Source organism: Lynx rufus, unplaced genomic scaffold (assembly GCF_022079265.1).
Source record: "Lynx rufus isolate CCGP_SWC_20201006 ecotype Redwood Valley unplaced genomic scaffold, mLynRuf1.p SCAF_4, whole genome shotgun sequence".
Lineage (NCBI taxonomy): Eukaryota > Metazoa > Chordata > Mammalia > Carnivora > Felidae > Lynx > Lynx rufus.
The window spans coordinates 7190545-7218481 of record NW_025814856.1 but is presented as its reverse complement, the minus strand read 5'-3'; the positions used below and the strand labels follow the sequence as shown (position 1 = coordinate 7218481).

At 53.5% G+C, this 27937-nt stretch overlaps 1 protein-coding gene and 1 long non-coding RNA gene across 6 annotated transcripts; one reads left to right on the top strand and one right to left on the bottom strand.

Annotated features, from left to right (window-relative positions):
• Positions 1-26695, bottom strand: SLC44A2 (solute carrier family 44 member 2). 2 transcript variants are annotated; one of them, XM_047097714.1, is made up of 22 exons: positions 26584-26694; positions 12123-12171; positions 10236-10309; positions 10028-10112; positions 9408-9492; positions 9105-9215; positions 8968-9028; positions 8757-8880; positions 8553-8636; positions 8350-8462; positions 6363-6494; positions 6168-6267; positions 5992-6084; positions 5718-5802; positions 4851-5113; positions 4671-4765; positions 3941-4044; positions 3752-3825; positions 3592-3662; positions 3326-3414; positions 2164-2248; positions 1-1320 (listed from the first exon to the last, which is right to left on the bottom strand). In XM_047097714.1, the coding sequence occupies exons 1-22, from the start codon at positions 26612-26614 to the stop codon at positions 1214-1216; spliced, it is 2115 nt and encodes a 704-aa protein (XP_046953670.1). In that variant the 5' UTR covers positions 26615-26694; the 3' UTR covers positions 1-1213. The 2 variants fall into 2 exon arrangements, with proteins under 2 accessions (XP_046953670.1, XP_046953669.1); XM_047097713.1 differs by lacking the exon at positions 1-1320 and adding an exon at positions 1346-1725 and having other exon boundaries at positions 26584-26695.
• LOC124525178 (uncharacterized) lies at positions 25528-27560 on the top strand. 4 transcript variants are annotated; one of them, XR_006965403.1, is made up of 5 exons: positions 25528-25617; positions 25696-25876; positions 26084-26353; positions 27009-27162; positions 27519-27560. It is a non-coding gene; the product is annotated as an uncharacterized LOC124525178 (long non-coding RNA). The 4 variants fall into 4 exon arrangements; XR_006965402.1 differs by having other exon boundaries at positions 27009-27352; XR_006965400.1 differs by lacking the exon at positions 27519-27560 and having other exon boundaries at positions 27009-27512.
• Positions 27561-27937: the final 377 nt, after the last annotated feature.

The following is a 27937-nucleotide window of genomic DNA, read 5'->3' as shown; positions in this document are numbered from 1 at the left end:
CTCTGTACAATAGGCACTTTATTAGTGGTTGGAATGCAGTTAACACGCAAGAGTGTGCAGACAGAACGAGGGGGCCTGAGGGATGGCGGGCAGACACAAGAGACTGGGACCCCAGGCCTGGGTTTCTCCCTCTTCCGGACCCTAGCACGGTGCTGATGAAGTCAGGGGCCTGGGACGTGGCGAAGGGGGAACCAGGAGACCAGGTCCATGGAGTTCCACAAATTTGGCAAAAGAATCCTCGAGGCGAGGTGACTGGGCAGAGGCGGCCCGGTTTGCTCACGGCATCTGCCCCCACCCACCCCTTCCCCTGAAATCGCCCCTTGGGGGATTCAGGTTCTTTCTCTCTTACAAAGAGAGCTGTGTCAGTAACTGGCAGCAGAAGGGGGGAAATCGGGCCCAACTCCTCCAGCCAGCCAGCAGGTTCCCATTAAACAGCCATTAGCGGCCTCCTCCCTCCTGCACCGGGTCTGCTCCCAGCTGCCCTCCCCCAACAGACTAGCTCCCTCTCCTTCCGTGACAGCCCTGCTGTGGCCTCCCATGCCAGGAGACACCCCCACCTGGCCACCCCACTCCCACCCCAGCCACGTTCGGCGGGGAGGGGACAACAGAAGGCACTCCTCAGCTGGCCCCGGCTCAGCCGTTGAGACAGACAGGAAAAAGCTAACAGACCCTTTAATGCACGTCCAGGTTAAAAAAAAAAAAGAAAGAAAGAAACGCATGTGGCAGCCTGTGAGTCAGCCGTTCAGCCATGGAGAAGGGGCTTGGTCCTGGCCGGAGCAGACACGAGAGAACGGGGGCCTGAGGAACCGCAGCCCGCTTCGGCCACCACTCTCGCAGACGCAGACACTGCCCCGTTGGAAGGCAGCGACAGGAAGCGGGCGGCGGCCCACAGAGGTCGGGCCCCACTGCAGGTCGGACGTCAGAGGCCTCGACGGACTTCTCCCGGTCCAGGCCAGCGAGAGCTGGCGTGACTCGTGCCGTCTCGGGGCGCCGCCAGGAAAACTCCGAAGGCCCCTCGGCACAGGGGAGGAGATGCCCCGAATCCTTCAGGTCCCTGGGGTCCAGTGATGACCGGACAGGTGGGGGCGGGGCGGGGGGGGCGGCAGTGACAGGACTTCACGTGAGCCCAGCGGGCCAAGGATTCTGGCCCAGCTGCCGAGCACCCGGTGTGAGATTTCTGGAGAGGTGTGTGGGGCGTGGGGGAGCGGGGCCTTTAGGACTCCGCCAGCTTCTTGTTGGTCTTGTTCAAGAGCCTCTTGAGGTTGGGAGACATGAAGTAAGGCCTCTCGGCTGAGCCATCATTCCTCTCCAGGTCCTCCACTGCGGAGAGAGGCCCCAGAGACCGTGGCATGAGGGGAGCCCCCGGGCAGGGGCCTCCGGGGACGGGGGTGGGGTGGGGGGGACGGGACGAGGGCCACAGAGAAGCCTCAGAGGATTAGGAAGCAAGACACGCCGGGACAGGAGAGGGGCGAGCCGTGGAAGGCTCGGGAACGGGACACACACACGCTCCCCACGCTCCCAGGCAGGGGAAGTCCCGCATGCACCCCCAGTCTACGGGGAGGAAAGGAGGAGGCCTGTGTGGCCCCCACGCCTCCCTCCCTCTCTACTCCTCGACTTCTGCCCGCTTCCCCTCCTCCGCACTCCCCTTCAACAGGATGTCTCTCAGCTCGGGCGACATGAAGTAGGGTCGCTCCTGAGAGCCGTCATTTCTTTCCAGGTCCTCACCTGGGCTCCCCCCAGGAACCGGCAGGGGGAAAATGGGGTGGTCAGGAAGGGAGGGAAAGAGGGAGGCAGGGAAGAACAGGGAAGCCAGCAGGCATGGAGTAGAGGAAGAGAAGAGAAAAAACAAAAAACAAAACAAAAAACAGACAGATGGAGAGACCAAAGTTAGTAGCAGCCACAGATCCCCCCCAACAAAGCCAGAAACCCCAAAGCCGAGGGCCCAGGGGCAGAGCGTTCTAGCTGCAGGCCGGACCGGGGCACAACGGGATGGAGCAGCTCCGAGCGCAGGGAGGAAGCCGAGAAGGCATGCCAGGGCCCTCGGACGCCCGGGGAAGCTGGGGGCACCTGGCCGTTGGATGCATAGCCCCATCAGAAGATGTTATGCCCAGAGGGGAGAAGGCAGTCAGGGCCTGGCAAGGGTATGGGTGAGGGGTCACTCACAGAAGCAGAGGAACAACGTGTCCACACACATGCCGTAGACACTGAAGAAGCCATGGGCAATCAGGTAGGAGCCGATGATCACCGTCTAGGCAAGGGGAGCCAAGATGTTTCCACCCCAGCTCCCAGGGCAACTCCCACCCGCCACACCCTCCCAGGCTGGGATCAGGTCATTTCCCTGCCGATAAGCCCTCCTTAGAGTAACATCCAAAGTACTGCCATTCACTCCTTGCTCTCTTCAACCCCAGAGCCTTTGCACATGCTGTTGTCCCAACTTAATCTAGTTTAAGGTCTCCTTATCTTTCTGCTTCCAGCTCAAACGTGGAGTCCTCAGATACCACTTCCTCTACGAAGCTGCTTCTGACAGCTAGACCCTGGCTGCAATTTTATGCATGTTTAGGGTACTACAGACATAACGCCCTCATCTCCATCAGACTGTATCTGTCCCACTTACTCCTACACCCCCAGCAATTTGGAGGCTCACAGGGCCTTGGCAGGTATCTGACAAACATTTATGGATTGAAGGAAGTGGGCCATGGAGAGATTAAATACCTTGCTCAAAGTTACCATCTTAGAACGAGCAAATAGAGAGTCAGATAAAATTCTAGGTCACTGGGCTCCAAGGCCTGCACTGCTCTTAGGGTGCGTGACATTACCTCCACGGCCCCATCACCTCCCTGCCCCTATCTCCACCTCCTTCCCCCCACACCGGTTTCTTCATTTCCTGGCACAGTCCCAGCTCACGGCCCCCGAACTTGTTCCCTCTGCCTGGATGTGGCCTGTTATCTCCTTCAGATCTTAGATCTGACATCACTTCCACAGTGAAGACACCGGGCCTCCCAGACCTGCCCAAATCCTCCCGCACAGGCTCTAACGGTTCCCCGTAAGCCTCGCCGGTGGCACGAGTCAGTGTGCAATCGTGCAGCCACCCGTATCGTTACTGACTGATGTCTACTTGCCTCTGAACTGGAAGGCCCCCTGGAGGGAAGCCCTTCCTCCCCCTGTGTCTGGCACACAGTAGGTACTTACTACGTGTTTGTGGGACTGAATATATAATCAATCCCCCACCTCTGACCTCCATCCACATCTGTCTAGTTAAAAGAGACCAGGAGGACCCCAGCGCCTCCTTCTCCCTGGATCCCCACCCGTCCCCAAAGGTCCATACCAGTATGGGGACCCAGTAATAATTGAGGGGCGGCGCTGTGTCCTGCACAATCCTGATACGGTGGGTGAAGAAAAAGAATGCCAGGATCCCTGGAGAGAGGGAGGTAACGGAGATGCTTGAGGGTTCTGACTAAAGGAAGCGGCCCCTCCCCCCAAGAAGACCTCAGACACCATGGCAGGCGTCACAAAAGAAGACGTGGGGCCCGACAGCACTTCACAAGTCACCCCAACCACAGCCCCCCCAGTAGGCTGACCAGCGGCACTCACCCACACTACCCACGATCAGAAGTTTGCCCAACAGGAAAAGGAAGTCGGTGACTTTGTCTAAGACGGCCACTCTGCAGGGGACAGTGAGGAGCAGGCATGAATAGGGGCTCAGGGACCGGGGGGAGGAGGGAGGCAGCCAGAGGATGGTGCTTTCTCTGACCTGATGATGTTTCTCATGAGCAGGAAGAAGGCATTCCTGGCCGAGGTGCAGAAGTTGGTGCCGTAGATGGCAATCTGGAAGGAGAAGGAGGAGGAGGAGGAGGAGGGATCAGGCCCACCGGCTGGGAGCGAGGGCTGCTCTCAGCCAGCAGGAGTTGGCGGGTTGGTTCGGGGTCCCAGGTCTACTCACCATGATGTAGGCATTCCTGTTGAGGAATCTGATGAACTTCTCCAGGCACCAGAAGCAGCATTTGAGACAGGTCATGAGGAACTTGGCAAACCTGTTCTCTGCAGCTAAGAGAGAAGAGAAGGACGCAGAGGTGAGGGGAGACCCCCGGTAGGGACCACCCTCCACCCTCATAACATGCATGCCATCCAGATTTCCGGAGCCTGCCTTCTCAAAGAGACTGGGAAAGGAAACTTGATCCAGAACCCTCGGGGGGCCTGGCCCTCACCCAAGTAAGAACCAACCGGGCCAGGGGCTCGGACCCCTACGAGGGGCCCAATCTTGAAGCCTTTCAACCCAGCTTCTAGGATAGGGACCAATCACAACCCACACACCTGCCCCGGCCCCGCCTCCCAAGCAGAAGCCAATCCTTGCAGCCTCCTTGGCCCCACCCCAAAGAATAACCAATCCAAGCTCCACCGCAGCAAAAAACAAAAAATAAGTCTTAGCCCCGCTCTTCTCCTCACACACAAATCCTAGTCTCTTCAGGAACCAATGGTGCCCCAGGCCTCCTGGTCCTGCATCCGCTACCCCAGGGTTAAGAACTCCACCCATTGGACTCCCTCAGCCATTCTTCCACCTTAGGAACTGATCAAGCTCCCTACAAGCAGAAACCAATCACAGTCCCATTGCCTTAACCCCGCCCCCCAGCCCCACCTCCCACTGGCCATCGTGAGCCACTGGTGGGCCGCACCTTTAAGGCGCTGATCCAAGTATTCGAGCATCACTCGGATGATCTGCACAATGGCCAGAATGAGGGCGCCAAAGGCCAGGGAGCCTGTGTGGTACCTGAGGGCCAAGGGGGTGGTCAGCGGCCAGGCCAAGGCTCCTCCAGCCCATCTCGCCCCCAGCCCCAGACCACCCAGCGTCCCACCTGAGCGCCCGGCCGAAGGCAGAGAAGAGTGGGAAGGCAGGCAGGTCGTCTGGCTTGTGCAGGGCCCAGTAGTAGGAGGCGAAGGCCCCAGCCAGCGTGACCTGGCCCAGGGCCAGCACGAAGTTGGCCAGCCAGAAGAACATGAAGGCATTGAAAATCTGCAGGCCCAGCAGGGCCCGGTGGTAGCCGGATTCACCACCATAGAAGGCGAACTGGCAGTGGGCACCGGGGCACAGGCGAGATTCATTGGAGGAGGCGAAGGTCTGCGGGAAGGATGGGGAGCCGGGTCACAACATAGGGGCCAGGGGCTCAGAGGGGGTTCTGGGCATCAGGCCCGGGTCAGGTAGCTCATGGAGTGGGACAGGAGTCATGGGAGTCAGAGTTAAGTCAAGGGATTGGGAGTTCCGTATAGGGGCTTTTAATAGGGGTTCTAGAAGCAAGACGGGATTGTTGACTCCACAGGTGTCGATGAGGCAGGATAACCTATCCTGGGGATCAGAGTGGGGTCATGCATCCGTTGAGTGGTCACGTGGACAGGACAAGAGTGGTAGAGATCAGTATGAGGACCACAGGGGTCAGGACAGGGGCTTATGAAAGGCAAGGAAGGGGTTCTAGAAACAAGAACTGGCTATCATTGGATTAAGGGCGGGGTGTGGGGCAGGAAATGAAGTCAAGGGGAGAAAGGTGGGTGTGGCCCAGCATTTAGGGTGGGGTGGGGCTGCCCAGTTGGAGCTTTTCCCCTCCACACTCCCCACATCCAGCACAGGGCATAGAGCAGGCACTGAATGTTTGCTGAATGGTCCCCAAGCGGGGAGATGGCAGGTTTCAGATAGCCTGTGGGCTGCTGGGGAAATAGCCGACCCCCACCTCAGGGTTGCAGGTTTTCCCGGCAACTTGGCAGGTGCCGTCATCAAAGATCTTATAGACAGCTTCGTTGGAAGTGGACAGGAAGCTGGAGGTTCATTAAGGAACCCAACATGTGGGACTAGGGACCCCAGAAAGGCTCCATTCCCCCCACCCCCTGCCACCAGGTTCCGGCCCTGCCCCCAAGCTGCAGGTCACTTCCAGGCAAGTTTGGCCCTTAGCCACCCGCCCCACCCCGGGGGGGGGGGGTCAGGGATCCGGGTCTGACGGTGGATACACAGCAGTGCTGGCCCAGTAGGCGATGCAAAGACACAGCAGGAGGAAGGTGACCAGTGGGTAGAGCAGAGAGCACATCACGTATCCCACGGCCCTGGGGAGGAGCAGACACAGGCATCAGGGCCCCAGCAGCCCCGGGGCAAACCCCAGCCCAACCCCGGGCACCCTGGCACCCACCTGCTGGCTTCTTTGATGAGTGCGATGGCGATGAGAATTCTCTTCCGCAGAAAGATGAGCAGTAAGATGATAACAGCCTCAAGGATGCTCAGAATGATCACTGCGGGAGGCAGAGGGTGGCAGAGGCTGCCAGCTGCCTGTCCCCGCTCCCTCCCAGGCCTCACCGGAGGGCAGGATGGGGGGGCTGGGACTCACTGAAGGCCATCCAGGTCTGCCGCAAGTGCAGGTACACGCGGAGGTCTGTCTGGAAGCCGAGGTCCACCAGGGAGATGTCGGAGCCGGCCTCGCCACGCAGTCGCGTGTACTCCATGTAGCAGTGAAATATTCCTGCACAGGGGACCGACCTCAGCCCACGGAATGCTCCCCCGACGTTGCAAAGCAGGGGGAAACACCCCCATTTAGCAGAAGCAGAAACCAGAGCGGACAGAGGCTGCCAGTGCTTGCTCCTGGCTCAGAGCCTTTGCACTTGCTATGCCCACTGCCTGGTACCAGACTCCTCACACCTTCCTTGTCTCTATTCCAATGGCACCTTCTAACGAGACCTTCCCAAACCCCTTCTCCTGTTTCAAATCACACACCCTCACACTCGACTTCTTATCCCCTCTCTCTGCTTGGACCTGCTAGAGAGTTTTCTAGTTTATTAGTATTATTCTTTTTTAAGATTATATTTTTATGTAATCTCTACACCCAACCTGGAGCTCAAACTCACGACTCCGAGATCAAGAGTTGCACACAGCTGGTTTATTATTTCTGGTCCATCTTTCCCCGCATCCCCCAGGACCTAGAAAACTTCCTAGGACACATAGGCGCTCAATACGTGTTTGACGCACGCATGCCTGTAGGAATGAGTGAGTGACTGAATAGGTATCAGGCTGCTGTGTGACTTGAGGTTTTCCTTGCCACCTTATAACAATGATTCGTGGGTGGGGAGGAAGGATATGGGTGTTAACATTCAGTGGGGCCGTATTAGGGACTTTTCATGTTCCCCTTTGCTCTTTGAAGAATAAAATTGTAAAATCCAGATAAAGTAAAAAAAAAAAAAAAATGGGGGTGCCTGGGTGACTAGGTTAAGCGTCCAACTTCGGGCCAGGTCATGATCTCACGGTCTGTGAGTTCGAGCCCCGTGTCGGGCTCTGTGCTGACAGCTCGGAGCCTGGAGCCTGTTTTGGATTCTGTGTCACCCTCTCTCTCTGCCCCTCCCCTGCTCATGCTGTGTCTCTCTCTGTCTCAAAAATAAATTTAAAAAATTAAAAAAAAAATTTGCCTAAGATGTCAGCACCCAGCCAGAAACCAGTGATTAACGTGAGTGGTTTTTTTTTTTTTAATTTTTTTTTTTTAACGTTTATTTATTTTTGAGACAGAGAGAGACAGAGCATGAATGGGGGGAGGGGCAGAGAGAGAGGGAGACACAGAATCAGAAACAGGCTCCAGGCTCCGAGCCATCAGCCCAGAGCCTGACGCGGGGCTCGAACTCACGGACCGCGAGATCGTGACCTGGCTGAAGTCGGACGCTTAACCAACTGCGCCACCCAGGCGCCCCACGTGAGTGTTTTAATATCTGTATCCTCACACTGGATTGCCTATCAGACATCTTTCCCCTGGAAAGTTTGTCTAAATAATCAAAATACAAACCACTGAATTCTGAGCATGACCTCTGGGTTCCACGGGCCTGAAATCTACAGCCCCCCCCCACCCCCCCCCATCTCATCTGCACACTTTTTCTCATTAAGCCTCCTAACTAGTAAATACTAATTATCCTCACTTTATAGAGGAAGAAATTGAGGCACGGGGAGGGTGAGTCACTTGCCCACGGTCACGGAGGAAGGAATTGGCAAGGCCAGCATTTAATGCCCAGCTGTCTGGTGCCAGAGCTCGCATCTTTAATCACTGTGTTAAGCAGTCTGCTTGAGAATGCTTTTTGATGTAGATAAAACACAGCTCCAGGTCCCAGCCTGGAAGGCTACGAGTTAACCCATCCCCCCATCGATAAACACTGAGGTTGTTTCCAAGCGCCTGCTCCCATAAACAACACCGAGATGAACATCTTCACAAACACACCGAGTAGAAGAACGGAGAATGTCTCACGGCTTAGGACAAGATTCTTGCCGGCCACTGTCGGGTCAAAGGGTACAGGCATTTTGCAGACTGGGGGGTGGGGAGGGTGCCGGGAGGGGGGACGCACCGTAGCCCAGCACCAGAATCACCATGATGATCATCACCCAGACCATAATGCCAGCCAGGAAGCGGAGCAGGACAATGAACAGGAGGCTCATCACCATGGCGATGACCAGGCCTCTGGGGATAAAATGGGGGCATGAGCACAGCGATCGTCTCACCAGCCCCAGGACACACAGACAGGAAGGGCCACCTTCCCTCCCGACTTACATGACGATCCAGTACCAGGAAACTGTGTAATCTTCAAATATCCGCATGGCCAGCTGCCGCGCCTCCAGGACCCCATTGGCCTTCCTGGGGAAGGGCAAACAAGGCTGGTGTCAGAGCCCCTCCCTGATCGGGCCAGCCCCAGGGGATGCCCTGTCCCACCCAGGAAAGGGGGACACCGCTGTGATGGGCGGCGGCGGTCCTCACTTGGCGCCCTCCACCAGCTCTGTGATGTTTTTTCGAGAGCCGTGCCCGTCCTCATAGGTTGTCTCGTTGCCCACCATGAGGACCCCCTTGTGGGCGTGGATGGCTGGGAAGCATCGCCGGGCCACTGCATGGAGCAGGGAAAGGGACCAGTCAGGCTGAGCCCCCGAAACCTCTCCCCGGCCCACCCAAGCTTACGGAACCCCAGACTCACAGGGCTTGCTGGGGATGAGGACAGCAGGGCAGTCGCCATCCCGAAGCACTTCAGCCACACCCTGACAAGAAAGGGGGGGGGCGGTTAAAGCCCCAGGCCAGCACTCTGCCCCCTGCCCCCACCTGGGCTCCCCTCACCTTGTTGCCCTGGAAGCCAGGCACGCAGAACTGCTTGTAGTATTCAAAGTCCTGGGATCTGTGAGCGTTCAGGTAGGTGAGGTAACGGTCGGGGCATTTCTCCACGCAGATCTTGGGGGGGGCAGGAGGCAGGGGTTGGGTGGGATCAAGACAGACACCCGATCCCCACTCAGGACAGAGGTCCCACTTCCCATTCACCAGGGAAAAGAAGGGGCTGAGAGAGAGAAGCTGTCGCTATAGGGAGAAGAGGCCCCGGCGACAGAAAGCAGGGACAGCAAAGAAGATGGGGAGAGGCCACATTACCTGGGGGGTGGGGCACTGGAATTCCAGTAGGACCAGGGGGCTGGCACACTTCACAATGTTGAAATAAAACAGGTAGGGTTTGTTCCTGGGGTTGGGGAAGGGAGATGGAAACTGTCACGATGGCATATAAAATGCCTCATGAAAACCACAACCTTAGCAGCGGCCACTCCACACCAGGCGCCGTTCTAAGCTCTGCCTTTTGGCCTATCTAACCATCACAACAGCCTGTTATCGTCCCCATTTCAGAGCTGAGGAAAATGAGGCCCAGAGAGGTTGAGACACTCGCCCTGGGTGACACAGCCAGGGAGTGGCACAGCCTGGATTGAACTCGCTTTTGGCTCATCTGTTCATCACCATGTGACACCAGATCCAGGACTGTCTCCTCTCTGTCCCTCGCCTAAAGTGTGAGCGACCACACAAGACTCTTAATGTCTCACTTAGTGCTGTGTCCTCCGGGCCTAGAATAGTAGCTGGAGAAAGTGGGAGCTTTATAAATACTTGTTGACTAAACTAATGGACGGATGGAGGTGGGGGAAGCCTAGAACCTTCTCCCCCGTGCTCACGAAGCCTTCCCGCCCATGCCTCCCCAGTCCCACCAGGCCCCAAGGAACCAGACTCACGCATTTTTTGTGCCCTTCTGCCCGCAGAACTCGCCTCGGCTATCGGTGGGGTAGATCACCTTTCGAGGGTCCCCATGGGTCCAGGCTGTGGAGGGATCCAGCGACACTGAGGCACGGCCATCCCTGAGCATCATCCCCGTTCCTGTCCTAGAGGCTGTGGCTTGCCCCCCCCCCTTGGAACCCCAACCCTGTGCCCTCCTCCACTCACCTATGATGCCTACGGCCACATAGCCCACAATGGCCAAGAGGAGGAACACACAGCAAATGATGTCTGTGCAGCCCCTGGGGAACAAAGAACAGCATCTGGGTGGGAACCTTGGGGACTGTGTATCATGGACCCTATGCTGCCCGGAACACATAACGCACATCCACGCATTCCTTACTGGTGTGAATGCTGTACCAAAGAGCATGTACATTTCGCCTTTTTTTTTTTTAAAGCAACCTCTACGCCCAACAAGGAGCTGGAACTCACATCCCAAAATCAGGAGTCCCATGCTCTACCCAGACAGCCCGGCACCCTTACATTTTGATACCTAATGCTACACTGTTTTTGAAGCGGCTGGCCACAGTGTTCAGCTCTCTTCTGATTCAGAGTGCCCATGTCCCCACACCTCTAATAGCAATTGGCAGTAATGTTTTTTAAAATGTAAACTATTTTGGGGCGCCTGGGTGGCTCAGTCGGTTAAGTGTCTGACTTCGGCTCAGGTCATGATCTCATGGCTCATGAGTCCCAGCCCCGGGTCAGGATCTGTGCTGACAGCTCAGAGCCTGGAGCCTGCTTCAGATGATGTCTCTGTCTCTCTCTGCCCCTCCCCCGCTCACAAGCTGTCTCTCTCTCTCTCTCTCTCTCTCTCTCTCTAATATAAATAAACACTAAATTATGCAGGAATGCATGCAATGAAAAAATAAGTCACCCACATGGCCCCTCTCCCTGTAAGTAAACTTTGTTAATGATTTTTCTTGTTTTCAATTTATTTATTTACTTTTTTAGTAATCTTTACGCCCAACGTGGGGCTGGAACTCCAGACCCTGAGATCGAGAATCACATGCTCTTCTGACTGAGCCAGCCAGGTGCCCCTCTCCTGAGTCTTTTGGGCTATTTATTGGATACAAATGTTCAAAAACCATTTTTTGTTGTTGTTAACTCAAGTGTGATACACTCACTGTTCTGTGTCTTGATGTTTTTCACTTAATATTTTGTCAGTGATCCACATCACCACTTACAAGGATTTTTGTACGTTTTAACAGTTGCGGAACAGTAGGACCCAAAGATCCACTGTAACTTATCAAACTAGTTCCAGTTCCCAAAGATGCACATTCAGATTGCTGGGTCTTGTCATTTTCAAAAAAGCAGCTACATCATCCCTTTTTGTCCAGGTGTACAAGGTTGATGGAGAATTTTTTTCCCTAGAATTTTACTCTTTGGAACAAAGAGCTGCACAATTATTACTTTTTTTTATTAAAAAAAATTTTTTTAACATTTATTATTGAGAGACAGATAGACACAAAGCATGAGCAGGGGAGGGGCCGAGAGATGGAGAGACACAGAATCGGAAGCAGGCTCCAGGCTCCCAGCTGTCAGCACAGAGCCTGACGCTGGGCTCGAACTCACGGACCGTGAGATCATGACCTGAGCGGAAGTCGGAACCTTGCCGGACTGAGCCACCCAGGCACCCTTAGAGCTGCACATTTAAAAATTCGTATTTCCGAATTCCCTCCAAGAAGACACTGTGCGGGTTAGATTCAAAACAGCCTAAGTGCCAATCTTTTTCATCTTTGCTAATCCATGGTGGCGAAATTCTATTTGGTTTTGTTTTATCCATTCCTTTACCTATCAGTGAGTTTGAGTACTTTCCCATAACTTCACTGCCTATGGTATTTCTTGTTCTAGAAATGATCTCTTCCAGTCTTTTGCCTGAGCTTAAAAATGCATTTGTAAAGACTCTTTGTATATTAAGGAAATTAGTTCTTTAATTGTCAAGTTGCAAATATCTATCACCAGTTTGTTGGAGAGCAGATGGGGGGGGGGCTAAAGAAATGGGTAGAGGCAATTCCAGCAGAGACCCCACCCCTCCCAGGAACCCAGAGCCCTTACCTGTGGTAAATGGGTCCTTTGAAGGTAGGGTCATACTTCTGTGGTGTTCCTGAAAATCAGGAAGATTGAGCAGGGTGACCAAGAAGGGGATGGGAGCCCCCCCCCCCCGGAGAAGCCCCTAGGGGTACCCTCTGGCCCAGGGAAGAGTAACTTCCAGAGAGCCAGCGAGTTTTTTCTGCCTCACCCCACTTCCAGGCGACCACGCCCGAGCCCCCAGTGCTGGCAGGCCAAGGCAGGGGGAGCAGTCGCCCACCGAGAACAGCCCCGAGTTATCCCCTGGCGGCTACCCACTGGGGAGGGCGCTGGACTGGGGGGGTTGGGAGCCAGGTAGGGAGGGGCGGGTCCAAGGTGGGATCTGGAGAAGGTTCCGGCAGGAGTACCGGGGAGGGGGCTACGAAGACAGGCTCTTCAGGTGAGGGGGGCTGGAGGGACCTCTGAGAGGCAGCTTCCGGGCAGGAACAGGGCGAGGGGTGCAGGCACGTGAGCATGAGGCGCTACAGGCAGAGATCGGCACGTCTGCTCCCCACTCTTGCTCCCCGCGGGGTCCTCCCGCTGCCCCCTCCAACAGGCCAGGCCCGGGTGCGCAAGAGGGGCGCTGCCTACCGTGCTTCCCGTAGTAATGCGGCCGCTCGCCCCCCATCCCCGCGGGCGCCCGGCACCGGCGCCGCCCGCCTGCTCCGAGCCCCCTCGGCACTGGGTCCGGACGCGCGGGCGTCCCGAAGGCGGGACCGGTGGACCCACTGGCGGCGGCTCCTCCCAGCAGAGAGCCAGGCGGGGCGGCCCAAACCGGTCTGACCGGCCCTAGCGGAGCAGTTGCTTCGGGACGGACTGGCCGACGGACGGAGGGAGGGGGGAGAGGCCCGGGCGGGGCCGCAGCTGCTCCCGCCACTCACCCGCCACCCCCGATTTAGCCCACTCCGCCCCCCCCCGCCGCTCCCCCTCCTGCCCAGCCCCCACCCGGGGGACTCTGGCTTCACCCAGCGGCCTCGGCGCGCCCCCCGCGTCCCAACCGGACGCCGCCGCCTGGAACACCTCTCAACCCTGGAAGGGCGCCTGAGATTGCCCCATTCTCCAGGTACGGAAACTGAGGCGTAGGGAGGTAACTCGAGATACGCGCCGCAAAGCAGGCAGATGGCTGCACCCAAACTCCCAAATATAGAGTATTTGAGCTGAAAATTCTCAAACCAGTTTTTTTTTTGGTCTGCATAAAAAAAGAAAAAAAAAAAAAGAAAGAAATGCCAACAGTTAAACGTTTGGGAAACTCCATATAAAAATCCATATCGCCGGTCTTCTGAAGACTGGCAAAATGGGACCTGCAGCCCAGATGCCACATCCCTGCCTGGCACTGCCCTTTGTGGCCCCCAGGGCTATACACCTGAGCTCACCATCCCAGCACACATCCCGACTGTGAATCCTGAAGCCAGTGTTCGGTAGAACAAGGATTTATTCAGCGCCTACTGGGTGCAGGCCCAGGGCTGGGCGCTGAGTATATACAATAGCAAATGGGAGCCCAGTCTTGTGCGTCTGTTCTTGTGAAGCTCCCCTTCTAACCCCATGGCCCTAGATTCAAATGCTCCTTCTGCCCCGTCCAAGCCGCAGGGCGGTTCAGCCGGTATCTTGCCTGCCCTGAGCAGTCTCAACTGTGAATTGGGGCTGAAAGTATAAAACCAAAACCGGTCAAAGACCAATCACAGGATACCAGGAGGTATACAGTTGGCATGGACGTTCTACAGTTAGCGTAAGGGTGTTTAACTGATGTGGAGGTATACAGTAGGTATGGAGGGACGGCCAGTAGGGGGCATACAGCCTGGCGTTATACAGTTGGTGTGGAAGCATACAGCCAACAAAGAGGTATACAGTTGCCATGGGGGTATTTGATCAGTGTGGGGTACACAGCAGGGGTGGGGGTATACAGCTGGTGCAAGGAATATAGTCAGCAAAGGGTTGTGCAGCCAGTATGGGGTATACAGTCAGCTGAGTATATTATACACCCCCACACCAACCATCCACTCCCCAAGCCAACTGTATACTCCCTCAGTCATGTGTCTGTTCTCTCTGTACCCGCCCCCCCGCCCTGCCCAAGAGCTCTCTTTGAGGCCAGCTGTACACTTTACAGTATAGTGGATTATACGTTTGGTGCAGTAGATTAGCAGGAACACACATTCAGGATGAGGCATACAGTCAGCAACGGGGTTATATAGTGTGGTCATATGCAGTTGGTGCTCGATAATTGTAGCTGCTGCCTCAGAGCCAAGCATTCCCTGGCAGGGCTCTGGTCACTAACTCAGCTTGTCCCTAAAGGAATGTACCTTCCCCCCAGGGGCCTCCAGCTGTGGAAGCCCCACCTGACCCCTGGCCCACAGGCTTCAGCAAACAGGAGAGGTTCAAGGCTCCAAGCCATGCCCTTGGGTGACCAGGCCTCCCAGAGAAATGCTGTGGTTCCTGTGGTTCCTGCCAACCCCAAGGCTGGCTGGTCCCACCCACCCAGTCCAAGCAGTGGACAAAAAAAGGCTGCGGCCTCTTCCCAGCTATGCTAGGTCCCTTGGGGACACTCCTGCAGACTCAGGACTTCAACCACCAGCTCCACCCTGATGATTCCCAAATGTCGGTCCCCTGAACTGCACGCCCCTGTGACACCTGTCTCTTGGGGGTTTCACAGGCATCTCACACTCAGCACAGTCACACCCAAGCCCCTGATGGTCCCCGACCAGCCCCAGCTCAGAAAAGGCAGCTTCATCTTCCCAAGTGCTCAGACCAGAAGCCTGGGACGCCTCTCTTTCCTTCACACCAGCTCTGCCATCAGAATCTTCAGAATCCAACCACTTCTTACCCCCACCCTTGTCACCAGTGCAGGCATCTCCACCCGGCTCTCCCAGCTCCCAGCCTTCCCCTCACCCTCCTGTCTGTTCCGCCCATAGCAACCAGAGGAGTCTGTGAACATCTGAGTCAGGGTATGTCTCTCTCTCTGTCCAGAACCTTCCATGGCTCCTGCCTCACTCGGAGGAAAACCCCAACTCTTCACCATCATCTAAAAGGCCCTCTGTGCTCAGCCCCGCCTCCTTGTTCTCTCCCCTTCACTTGTTTGTTTCAGCCTCCCTGGCCTCACTAGCTATACATAAACTCACCAGGCATGGTCTCATCCCAGGACCTTTGCACTGGCTGTTCCCTCCGCCTAGAAATCTCTTCCCAGAGATGTCCATGTGGCTCTACTTCATGCAGGCCTCTGCTCAGTCATCCCCTCCTCAGAGAGGCTTTCTCTGACCATCCTATCCAAAACAACATCCCTTTTCCCTCTGTCCCATCACCCTGTTTTGTTTTTTATCACTACTTGGCACATCGCACATTTACATATTGCTTGTTTATTGTCTGCCCCCTTGCTGTTCATAGCACAAGGGCAGGGGTTTATATCTGTTCTGTTCATAACTGTATCTAGGGCCCAAAGTAGCACCTGGCACTCAGTTAGTGTTTGTTGAATGAACAAACCATGTATAGGTAGCTAAGACTGAAAGTAGAAATGTAGCTTAGAGTTTTCTAGTATTTAAAAAGTTAACTTGCGGGGGCGCCTGGGTGGTTCAGTTGGTTGAGTGTCCAACTTCAGCTCAGGTCATGATCTCGTGGTTCGTGAGTTTGAGCCCCACGTTGGGCTCTGTGCTGACAGCTCGGAGCCTGGAGCCTGCTTCAGATTCTGGGTCGCCCTCTCTCTCTGCCCCTCCCCTGCTCATGTTCTGTCTCTCAAAAATGAATAAACATTAAATAATTTTTAAGTTGATTTGTGAATTTTATACATCAAGAATTTAATACTTGATAAATGTGGAATTTCCAGTGGGCAGGGAGAGGATAAATCAGGTCGTGGCCTCGATTGCGTTCGGAAGAAAAAAGTTAACTCCACTCCCAACACATAGCAAAACAAATTCCACATGGATTAATCATGCAAGAGAGATAAAGACTCAAAACTATTGGGGCCTCTGGCTGGCGTGTGACTCTTGATCTCGGGGTCATGAGTTCGAGCCCCACATTGGGTGCAGAGATTACTCAAATAAATAAGTAAAAGTGCTTAAAAGAGAAAAAGAAAACACCTCAAAACTATCACAAGTATGAAGGGAAAAACACAGGAACATATTTCTACATCTGATAAAAGGTGAGACTGGTAAGGGTGAAGAAGGGATAAGGGGAGCGCTGGAAGTTTCTCCATGTTAGCTGAATGCCAGCCAGACTGGCAGAGTGGAAGGAACCATATAAGAGTGGGTGGTGCTGACTACGGAGTGTCTTTCTGACTCGAGCTCTGTCCTCATTACAGTGGAGGTCCTATCATCAACCCATTTTACAGTGGAGAAAACCAAGGCCCAAGGAGGAGAAGTGGCTCGCCCAGTCATCTACCAACCAGTAGGAGATCCTTACTCCAGGTCCGATGGGTGAGTGGGAGCCACTGAGAGTGTCTGAGCGGGAGCATAACCTGGCCAGGCTGGGCAGGGGAAGACACACAGCGAGGTTTCAGCTCTCAGAGAAATTGGTGGCTGTGGATGAGACAGTAGGGCCATGACCTTGCTGTGTGAACTTGAGTTATCTCTGTAAGATGGAACTAAAGATGCACAGCGGTGCCTGGCATTGGCTTGGCCTAGGGCCTGGCCTTGTTGGTTCTTGAGAAATACAGGAGGGAAGCTTGGTGTGAGCATGTTACGGGTTCCATTAGCTCTCATTAACTTTAGCAGGTGGGAATAGGGGGAGGGGCAAGTTGAATACTCCTGGATTCCTTTTTTTTTTTTTAAGTTTATTTATTTATTTTGAGAGAGGGAGTGAGAGAGAGAGAGAGAGAGAGAGAGAGAGAGAGAGCGAGCAGGTGGGGGAGAGGCAGAGAGAGAGGGGAACAGAGGATCTGAAGTGGGTTCTGTGCTGACAGCTGACAGTCCCAACACAGGGCTGGAACTGATGAACTGAGAGATCATGACCTGAGCTCAAGTCAGATGCTTAACCCACTGAGCCACCCAGGTGCCCCAAATACTCCTGGATTCTGATCATCGAGCCTGATCCAAACCCTGCAGGATGAGAACTCGCTGAATCTTTGCAACAATCCTGCAAGACGATAACAGTGCAAATGCCCCAATGCCTCCATTTTACTGACCGCTTCACCATGTGCCAGGCGCTTTTCCAACACGGGGGTGCATGCTTTTCCCTCAGTTCATCCTTACAATAGCTTTGTGAGATTGATCCCATCGTGACCTCCGCTTGAAAGATGCGGAAACTGAGGCCCAGAGAGAAATGACATACCTGTGGTGAACAGTAGAGCCGGGGGCTGCCCAGCTCATGAGTTAGGACCTGTATGAATTTCCTGTGCCTGCTGTATCAAAGTGCCACCGAATGGGTGGCTTAAAATGGCACAAATGCATTATCTTCCAGTTCTAGAGGTCAGACATCCCAAGAGCATCTCCCTAGGCTAAAATCAAGGCACTGGCAGGGCTGTGTTCTTTCGGCTGGTTCTGTGGGAGAATCTGTTTCCTTACCTGTTCCAGCTTCTAGAGGCTGCCAGCGCCCCCACATTCCTTGGCCTATGGCCCCTTCTCCATCCTCAAAGCCAACACACCCGTCAAGCCCACGTCCACCACATCTCCCTCTCTGACTCGTTACTGCCTCCCTCTTCCCTTTATAAGGGTCCTCCCTTGTCCTTGGGTCCACCTGTATAATCCAGGATAATCTCTCCCTCATAAGATCCCAAATTTAGGGGTGCCTGGGTAGCTCAGTCAATTAAGCATCCGACCTCAGCTCAGGTCATGATCTCACGGTTCATGAGTTTGAACCCCGCGTCGGGTTCTGTGCTGACAGCTCGGAGCCGGGAGCTTGCTTCGGATTCTGTGTCTCCCTCTCTCTCTGCCCCTCTCCCGGTCGCACTATCTCTCTCTCTCAAAACAAAATAAACATTAAAAAATGGGAAAAAAAAAAAAAAACAACCTAAATTTAATCTCATCTGCTAATTCCCTTTTGGCCTGTAAGCTAACATAGTCACAGGTTCCAGGAATTAGGATGTGGGTATGTTTGCGGGGGTGGGGGTGGGGGTGGGGGGAACCGTGATTCTGCCGATCACAGTGTGTAACCATCTAGGCCAGGGGTTGACAAACTGTCATGGGGCGGGGGTGGGGTGAGGGGGCAGGGTGGAAGAAATCACCCACTGCCGGTTCTCACATGATCTAGAACAAAGAATGGTCTTTTTTTTTTCTTTTTAAGTTTTATTTATTTATTTTGAGAGGAGGCAGAGGCAGAGAGAGGCAGAGAGAGAATCCCAAGCAGGCTCTGTGCTGCCAGTGCAGAGACCGACTAGGGGGCTCGAACCCACAGACGGTGAGATCATGACAGCCGAAACCAAAAGTCGGATGCTCAACAGACTGAGCCACCCAGGTGCCCCTGGTCTTTACATTTTTAAATGGCTGGAAAACGTCAAAAGAGGAAGACTATTTTGTCATGTGAAAATTACGTGAAATTGAAATGTCAGTGGCTGTAAGTCAAGTTTTCTTGGTACATAGCTATGTTCGTTCCTGTTCACGTTGTTTGTGACTTGCTCTCGGGCCACAACAGCAGAGCTGGGTTCGCGAGATAGACTATACGTGGCCCGCAGAGCTGATAATACTTACTCTCTGGCCTCTCTGTAGAAAAAGTTTGCCGCCCCTTGGTCTCTAGGCCATGAACCAGCAAGTGTTGAGCCGGGTTCTGTGCCAGCAGGTTTCATGTGCTCTCTTTGTAACAATCAGGAGTGGTATTATTGCCCACAAAAGGGCTGGGTGAATGGACAAGCCCTTTCCCTCTCCAGGCTGCCATTTTCCTGCCTGGAGAATGGAATTGATAGCTGTATTTGCTTCGTGGGTGTTGTTAGGATTCAATGCTCAAAAAGCACTTAGCAAAGTCTGGGGTTCAACAAACACTAACTAGGAGCATGGTCCCATGTGATAGAGAGGGCCAAATGAGGCTCAGACCGCACAGCTGGTGAGGGATAGAGCTATGTGAATCAAACCAAGGCCCCTCTGGCTCCAACCCAGGCCTCTTCTGTGGCAGATACGGACAGAGGCAGAACTAAAGATGTAACAGTATGGGGGGAAGGTGTGGAAAAGCTGGGCCAATAGACCAGGCTGGGTGGGGGACCCTTGGGTCCTGGCCTTGCTGGGCACAAAGGCCGTCCCAGCCGGTGCAGTGGGTGTAGGAGATAAGGAAACTGATACAGGCTGCCCAGTCACAATGCTGGAGCCAGGACATCAAGTGCCACCCAGCCCCTGTGGCTTCCAGATAATTGGCCAAGTCCCCAAGGCCTGCAGCAGCCCAGGGCCTCACCCACACAGCCAGGCCGGCTCACTCAGCCTTCCCAGAAGTCTGTGCCTGCCTGGGCAGTGGGATCCCAGCCACCCAGATGAGTCCCTTTGACCAAGAGTTTGGGGAGGAAAGAGTCTGAATAGGAAAGGTGAGAGTCACAGTCCTGGTCACAATGCTAAGAGCAAAAAGCAAAAAACAAACAAACAAACAAAAAAACCCCACAAAAACAGAGCACCTACTGTGTGCTGGGCCTGTGCTGGGCACCAAGCCAGACATTTATTTCTTCAAGCTCATGCCATCCTCACAAGGCTCTCGGTGTACAGGACTCAATACAGAAACCAAGGCACGCGGATGCTTCCTGACTTGCCCCAAATCACACAGCCAGTTGGAGCTGGGATTTGAACTCTGCCCCTGACAACCATGCCCTTGAACTCTACGCCCTGTGAATAACCCCCACAGATTGAGCATTTACCATGGACCCAGCGCTCGGCTAAGGGCTGAACCCGCATCAGTTCACTGAACCCTGAAGACAGCCCCAAGAAGGAGCCAATGCTGTTGTTAACCCCATTTTATGGATGGAAACACTGAGGTTCAGGTATATGAAAGGTTCAGGGACACAAAAGGTGCAGGTGCTAAAGGGCTAGGAAGAAGGCGGCCGGACTGGAGCAGAGGCGAGGCTGGATTCTGGGACCTGGCAGAGTCAGAACTCTGTGCTTAGCTCTTCTGTAGATGTGCTCATTTACTTAGCACCTTGGTACCAGGTGATTCATGCCTCTGGATAAGTGCTGTCGCCTCTGTCCTGGTCTGGCTTCTGCCATTGCGCCTCACGGGGGCCAGAGGGTGCCTGTGGGCACCCGAGTCAGGCCGGTTCCCTCTTCTGCTCAGAATTCTCAATGGCTCCCACCTCTCTCAGAACAAAAGCCCAAGTCCTCTCCGCGGCCCACAGACCCTGTACCCTGTGCACAGGCCACGCCCTCTCCCTGAAACATTCTTCACAGCTCCCTCCTTCCTGCCTCTGATCACCTTAGCATGGTCTTAAAACTTTTAACTCCGCCTCAAGGCCCTAGAGATTACTCCCACTCCTCTTCCCTGCATGATTTTTCTCCTGAGCCCGTCTCTGACATTCCAAGAATTTCCCTCATTTATCTCAGCATCTCGCCTGTTTCCCCCTTAGTATGTCCGCTCCGCCACGGCAGCACCTGCTGCCGCACCGCACCTGCCCAAAAAGTGACTTCGTTGATATTAAGTAAACGGTGTGCTTATCGAGGTAAAACGCCGCAACCAGAAACAACCCTTCAGACTAAGAAGAATCACTCTCCCTCTCACCCTTGGCCCAGAGCCCAAACTTCCTCTCCCTGGTTTCCCTTTCCTCCTTCCAGACAGTCTAAGTACACATGCAGAAGCAAATTTGTAGCTGTTTATGCCCCCACGCCCTGTTTTGCTACACATATTCTTTCCTACTTTGCTATTTCACATGCTAACATAAGGAGGTTAGATCTACTTCAGCTGTTTACAGGACAACATAGTATCTCACCCTGGGAACAGGACCATTTTTCATTAAGCCGGCCAGAGGAGCCTTAAAAAAATACCGTAAAGATGCCACATACACACACAGAAACAGGCTAAGCTTGTGCAAAAGATTTCTTGGTTCTGCTACCTCTGCGATGAGGGCAATTAGTCGAGGGTATGTAAAGGGCTCTTTCACTAGGAAGACTAAAATATTCTGTGTGGTTGAGGGCTTATTTTTAATTTTTAGCCCCTCCCCTCTGCCCCCATGAGAATATATTTATTTTATTATGTAAGAGACTAAAATCCTATTTAAAATGAGGGGGGCGCCTGGGCGGCTCACTCGGCTAAGTGTCCGACTTCGGCTCAGGTCGTGATCCCGCAGTCGGTGAGTTCAAGCCCCGTGTCAGGCTCTGTGCTGACCGCTCGGAGCCTGGAGCCTGCTTAGATTCCGTGTCTCTCTTTCTTTCTGTTCCTCCCCCTCTCGTGCTCTGTCTCTCAAAAATAAGTAAATGTTAAAAAAAAAAAAAATTAAATCCTATTTAAAAACAACTTTCCCTTTGGGGATTGACTGGGAAGGAGCATAAGAGAACTTCCCGGGGTAATGGGAAGGTCCTTACTGGAGATGTGCAAATTTTCTTCTGTTAAAGGGGAGATAGTTAAGATTTGAAGCTTTGGGTTTCACATATCATGTCTGTCGCATATTCCTTTTTATTTTTTAATTTAAATTTATTTATTTATTTATTTTTTAGAGACAGGGAGAGAGGAAGGATCCTGAATAGGCTCTGTGCTGTCATCATGAGGCAGGAACTGGATGCAGGGATCGATCTCACTGAGATTTGTGACCTGAGCGGAAATCAAGAGTCCGAGGCCCAACTGACTGAGCCACAGAGGCGCTCCTTTTTTTTTTTTTTTTTTTTAACAACAATTTACAAACAATGGAGCCATTCTTAGTCCATTGGCCTTACAAAAACAGGCCACAGCACAACAATGTGAATATACTTAACACTATTGAAACATACAAGTAAAAATGAGTAAGATGGTAAATTTTAGGTGTTTTTTATGTTTTTTGTTTTCTTTTTTTTTTTTTTTACCACAAAAGATTAAAATAATAATACGGATTGGCCCTCCTTAGGCATGAGGGGCTTGTGGGGTGCTGGGAATTTTTTTTTTTTTCCCTCCCGATCTGGGCACTGATTCCATGGGTGTGTTCACCATGTGAAAACTTCTGGAGCCTGATGCATTTAGGATTTGTTTCCTTTTACGTATGAACTGTCTGCTTCAATAAAAAGTCTCAAATATTCTTCCGGAGGGACGCCTGGGTGGCTCAGTCGGTTAAGCTTCCGACTTCGGCTTGGGTCTGATCTCACCATTCATGAGTTCGAGTCCCGCATCGGGCTCTGTGCTGATAGTTCGGAGCCTGGAGCCTGCTTCAGATTCTGTGTCTCCCTCCCTCTCTGACTCTCTACCGCTCACACTCTGTGTGTGTCTCTCTCTCCCTCAAAAATAAATAAACGTTAAAAAAATTTTTTTTAATATTCCTCTTGATTGGTTAAATATAAGATTGGGTAAATATAAACTGTTCCATCCACACGTACATTATACGACTGTCAGAAAAACACCGAGGAAGCTTTCCAGGCACGGACATGAGAGGTGTCTCCAAGATACATTAAACAAAGAAACAAAAAGCGACAAACAAACAAACAAAAAGCAACATGTGAGGGGCCCCTAAGTGGCTCAGTCGGTGGAGTTCCCAGCTCTTGGTTTTGGCTCAAGTCATGATCTCACAGCTGGTGTGTTTGAGCCCATTGTTGGGCTCTGCACTGACTGTGCGGAGCCTGCTTGGGATTCTCCCTCTCCCTCTCTCTCTGCCACTCCCCTGCTTGCCCTCGCACATTCTCTCCCAAAATAAATAAACTTTGAAAAAAAAAAAAAGCAACATGTGAAACAAACACCTTTTCATTCGGTAAACAGCTGTTGAGTACCTACTATGTGCCAGGCACTGCGGATACACCTTCAAACTGAACACACACAATCTTGCCTCAGAGTTTGCATACTAGGGATTTGCTGGCATTTTTGCAAAAGGGGGAAAAAACAGCCACTAGGTAAGGAATATGTATATAATTGCATGCGAAGTTCTAAGGCCTAGACTCCATTTGGAAGAAAGCACTAGATGCTGGAACACTGACGCACTTTGCCAAGAAGGTTGTGTCATGCTGAGAGACGGAGCGCAAGGGAGACCTTTCATGATAAAGCCACACAGTCTTTGTATCTTTTGGATTTTGAAGCATGTGAATGTATCACCTCTTTTTGAAAAAAATAAACTTTCAATTAACAAGTAAATGTCCTCTCCCAACAATATATTTTAAAGTTTATTTATTTTTGACAGAGAGAGAGAGAGAGACAGAGCATGAGCAGGGGAGGGGCAGAGAGAGAGGGAGGCACAGAATCCGAAACAGGCTCCGGGCTCTGAGCCATCAGTACAGAGACTGACGCGGGGCTTGAACTCACAAACCATGAGATCATGACCTGAGCTGAAGTCGGACGCTCAACCGACTGAGCCATCCAGGCACCCCTCCCAACAATATATTTTAAAAATCAAATGCCAGATCCTTGCTGTCAGCTGAGTTGGACTCTAGCAAATGGGGCCAGGGAATCTGTTGTTGTTTTTTAAAATGTTTATTTATTTTTGAGAGAGAGAGAATGGGGGAGGGGCAGAGAGAGAGAGAGAGAGAGAGAGGATCTGAAGCAGGCTCCGCACTGACAGCAGAGAGCCCAACACGGGGCTGGAACTCATGAACCATGAGATCATGACCTGAGCCGAAGTCAGATGCTTAACTGACTGAGTCACCCAGGTGCCCCTGGAATCTGCTTTTTACACAAGCACCATTACTTTTTTCCCACCTTCCCCCCGTCCCCTATCAGAGTGTATTGTTTTAAGTTCTAGAATCTTTTTCCATGCTCATGCCTGGGTGGGTGGGAAGGATGGCAGTACCCATTGATGTCATCCGTCAGGGCCAGGAGCCATTTCCCAGTTTCCTCATATCATCTAAATATGGTGTCTGCAGAGGAGGGAGCTTCCTGCCCTGCCCAGTCCCACCAAGTCTATGCCTAGACAGAGAGGGCTGCTTTTCCATCAGCTCTGGAAAATCCATGTCTCCGACATTATGGGCCCTAGAGGCCTCTTGGCATGTAGAGAGCCTACCAGCCACTGTGCAAAATGCCGCCCAGGAGTGAGTATGGTCTGCCTAGACCTGCAGACAGGGATAGAGTCTCAGAGAGGTCGCCAACTCTCCCATGGTCACACAGCTCCTAAGTGTCAGAATCAGGATTTGAACCTGAGTCTGTCTGACTTCACCCCCTGAGGTCATGAAAGCTGATGGATGGGAAGGCATTGGGATACAAGGGCTGTGTGAGGGCTGGGATATGGTTTTTTAATGTTCTTTAATGTTTATTTATTTTTGAGAGAGAGACGGACAGCGTGCAAGTGGGGGAGGGGCAGAGAGCGACAGAGACAGAGAATCCGAAGGAGGCTCCAGGATCCGAGCGGACGGCACAGAGCTCTGATGCAGGGCACGAACCCATAAACCATGAGATCATGACCTGAGCCGAAGTTGGACGCTTAACCCACTGAGCCACCCAGGCGTGCCCCTGTGAGCACTGGGATCTGTGAGCAACCCTTGCAACACTGTTCCCAAAGGAAAGCCCCTCGTTTCCTGGCAGTGACTTCATGGGGCAGCCTGAGGGCTCCAGGTTTTTGGTTCTGATGAGAATGAACTATTATTTACGAACTACGTGAGATCCCCCACTTCAAGGAGTCAAGCCGGGGGGGCCCCCTGGAGGAGGTGATGGCCTGGCTTGCAAGACATAGCGGCAGTCTCCACCTCAGGCTTCCTTGGGCGTCATAGAGAAAAATAATTAAGCAACTGGCTGGTTTATTTGCTGTTCCTTCTGCCTAGAACACACTTCTCCCAAATTCTCCCATGGCTATTGGCTCAAACTCCAGCCCTGGGTCACCTAAAATAATCCTAGATGATTCTCCCACACACATGCTGTCCTGTTCCCTGCTCCACAGCACTTAACAACAACCTAAAATCATACATTTATTCAAGAATTTTTCTGCTTTGTTCACTGCTGTGTTCTCAGTGTCTAGACCGTGCCTGTAAGATGCTCAAAAAATACTTGTTGATGGAATGGGCTCCCGGCGCCCAGCGTAACCTCCGTTGGGCACAGAGGTCCCCTGTCTGGAGTGCGGGTCTGGCAGGGCCTGGGAGGGTTTGCTCAGGCCCATCTATGGCTGGTTCCCTTTGGCCAAATTCAAGGCTTGATGAATCACATCCTTGTCCACTCTGACTGCCATCCCCCACCCCAGCTCCTTAAAGACATCAAAGGTCCCTCAGGTGCTGCCCACAGGCAGGCAGGGCCTGACCAGGGCTCCAACCTGAGATTCCCAGTTCAGAGACAGCCAGCCACACCCAAGGGACGCACAGCACCCACCGATACAGGGTCTGGGGTTTGAGCCAAACCCAAGAGCGAGGAGGCCCCTCAGGACATTGGCTGGCAGGGAGGGGAGTGGCTGGGTGGTGGCCAGGTCCCTGTGTTTCCCTCTTGGCTGGGCTGGGCAGGGAGGGTCCCAGCCTCCCCCATCTGTTTCTCTCTACAACCTGCTGAGGCCACTGTGGAGGCAGTGGGGAGGGAGGTACGTCTCCAGTCAGCTTGTTTTTCTTGATTATTTTGAGTGGTTTCCTGCCCCCTCCCCAAAGCCTCTGTCTCACAGTTTCCAGGAAGTTCCTGTCGCACAAGGAGGGGCAGCAGCGCCCCTTTGCCCCAGGGGAGAGCTGCGTGGGACATGTGCCCAGCTCAGCCCTGGGACCCAAAATGGAGAAGAGAAAGGAGAAACTGAGGATGGCAACCCCCCTCCGTGGGAACCCTGGGAAAGGCGGCACTGCAGGGCGTGGGTAGGGAGGGGCCTCATCTTGGCCCCAACCTCAGGGCCCGGAGGCGAAGGCCACCCACCCCGGGAGGGGGGGGTCCGCGTCGCAGGGACTTTGCGAAACGGTAGCGGGCACCCCCCAGCCCCTTGTACGCGGCCAGGAAAGTTTCTCAATGGTTTCCTCTTCCTTACAGCGACCTCAACGAGGGCGCCCTTCTTTCTGTCCTTCCAGGCCGCTAGCAAGAACCGATGGCCTTCCACCCCAGCATTCGGTCTGCCCAGGCTTGCCTCAGTTTCCCCATCTGGCCAGAAGCCCGAGATGGCTACTTCCAGGGGGGTGTGGGCAGCAGAAAGAAGCGGACTAAGGCGACCAGAAGAGGAGGGGGATTTGGGGAAGTCGGGGCCCTGTCCCTTTTCCGAGCCCCGGTCGCCAAGCCTCCCCTCCCCCGCCTGGCATCTGAGCCGCCCAGATAACGGGACCTCCCCGGGTGGAGCATGCGCCGTGCGTCCTGGCCCATCAGCCGGAGGGGGTGCGGGGGCTCCCGGGAGAGGGGACGCAGGGCGACCCGGCGGGAGCAGGGGGGCGTGGGGTCGGCGCAGAGAGGAATGCTGGGCCGAGAAGCCGGAGGGGGGCCCCCAGCTGCAGCGCGGGTGTTTGAGATCTCCGATGTCCCCCTCCCCCAAAGCCCCCCAACTCAGCAGAGGCGGTCGCGGGCCAGAGGCGGCTCCTACCGTAGGCTCCGTCCTTCCGCTCGTCCTCCATGGCCGCGTCGGGCGAGGAGGGGAGTCCGAGCCGGAGCGACCCCAGCCCGCGCGGGCGGGAGGCTCCGCGGGCTGCAGCGCCCCGCCCCGGCCCGGTCCGGCCCCGCCCCGCCCGCCCGTTCAGCCCCGCACGCTGCCTCCAATGGGAGCCCGGAGCGGGCCGGGGCGGGGCGGGGGGCGGGGCCGGGCTCGGGAGAGGGTGGGGCCCCAACCTTTGTTTCCCATCTGGGCTCTCGGGAGACTCTCCAGCTTGGCGTGTTTGGTGGGCTAGGAGCAGTGGTCACCCATTCATTCGTCCGCCCACCCATTCACTCATCAAATAGGTATTGAGCGGTGACTGTGTGCCAGTGAAACAGACAAAAAGATGCCTTTTTTTTTTTTTTTTTATTCATCAGATCGGCAAGAATTTTAGTCTGGTAGGCTGTGGGACACAATGTTACCCGGCAAAAAAGATTATATCCAACCGTGTTCACCCTGTGCGATTCATCTCTGCCATCGACCCTGGAGAAGCCATCGGAGGCGCGTGTGCATGGGGAGCACCTGTCAAAGGTTGCTACCTGCTGCTTTGATAGTCATTGTGAAAAACGGGGGAGGCTTGCACGCGCGCGGACAAAGGCGCGCACGCAACTCGCTGAGAGGGAGGGAATACTATGCAGTGAACAAAAAGAATGACGCCGTCAAGGAAATGCAAATTAAAATTCAGAGATATGCCACCACACACCCACCAGAAGAGCTACAAGTAAGAAGGTGAAGGGTACTAAGTATTACTTAAAGAGCTGGAGCAAATGAGACTCTCCTGCACTGCTGGTGGGAATGTAGACTGACACAACCACTTGGGGGAAGGGTCTCTTGGGGCGCCGGGGCGGCTCAATTGACTCAACGTCTGACTCTTGATTTCGGCTCAGGTCCTCATCTCACCGGTTGGTGAGTTCCAGCCCTGTGGACCGGCTCTGCACTGACAGCACGGAGTCTGCTTGGGATTCTTTCTCTACCTTTCTCTCTGACCCTCCCCTGTTCACCTTCTCTCCTCTCTCTCTCTCTTTCTGTCACCTCTCTGTCTCAAAAATAAATAAACAAAAATAAATAAATGTTATAAAAAAGAAAAAGTTTTTTTTAGTTTCTTATAAAGTCTAACAGGTGCCTACCATATGATCCAACCATTTTACTCGTAGGTGTTTATCACAGAAAAATAAAACCATAAGATTAGGAAAGAGAAAGAAAGAAAGAAAGAAAGAAAGAAAGAAAGAAAGAAAGAAAGAAAGAAAGAAAGAAAAAAGAAAGAAAGAAAAGAAAAGAAAGAAAAAGAAAGAAAAGAAAGAAAGAA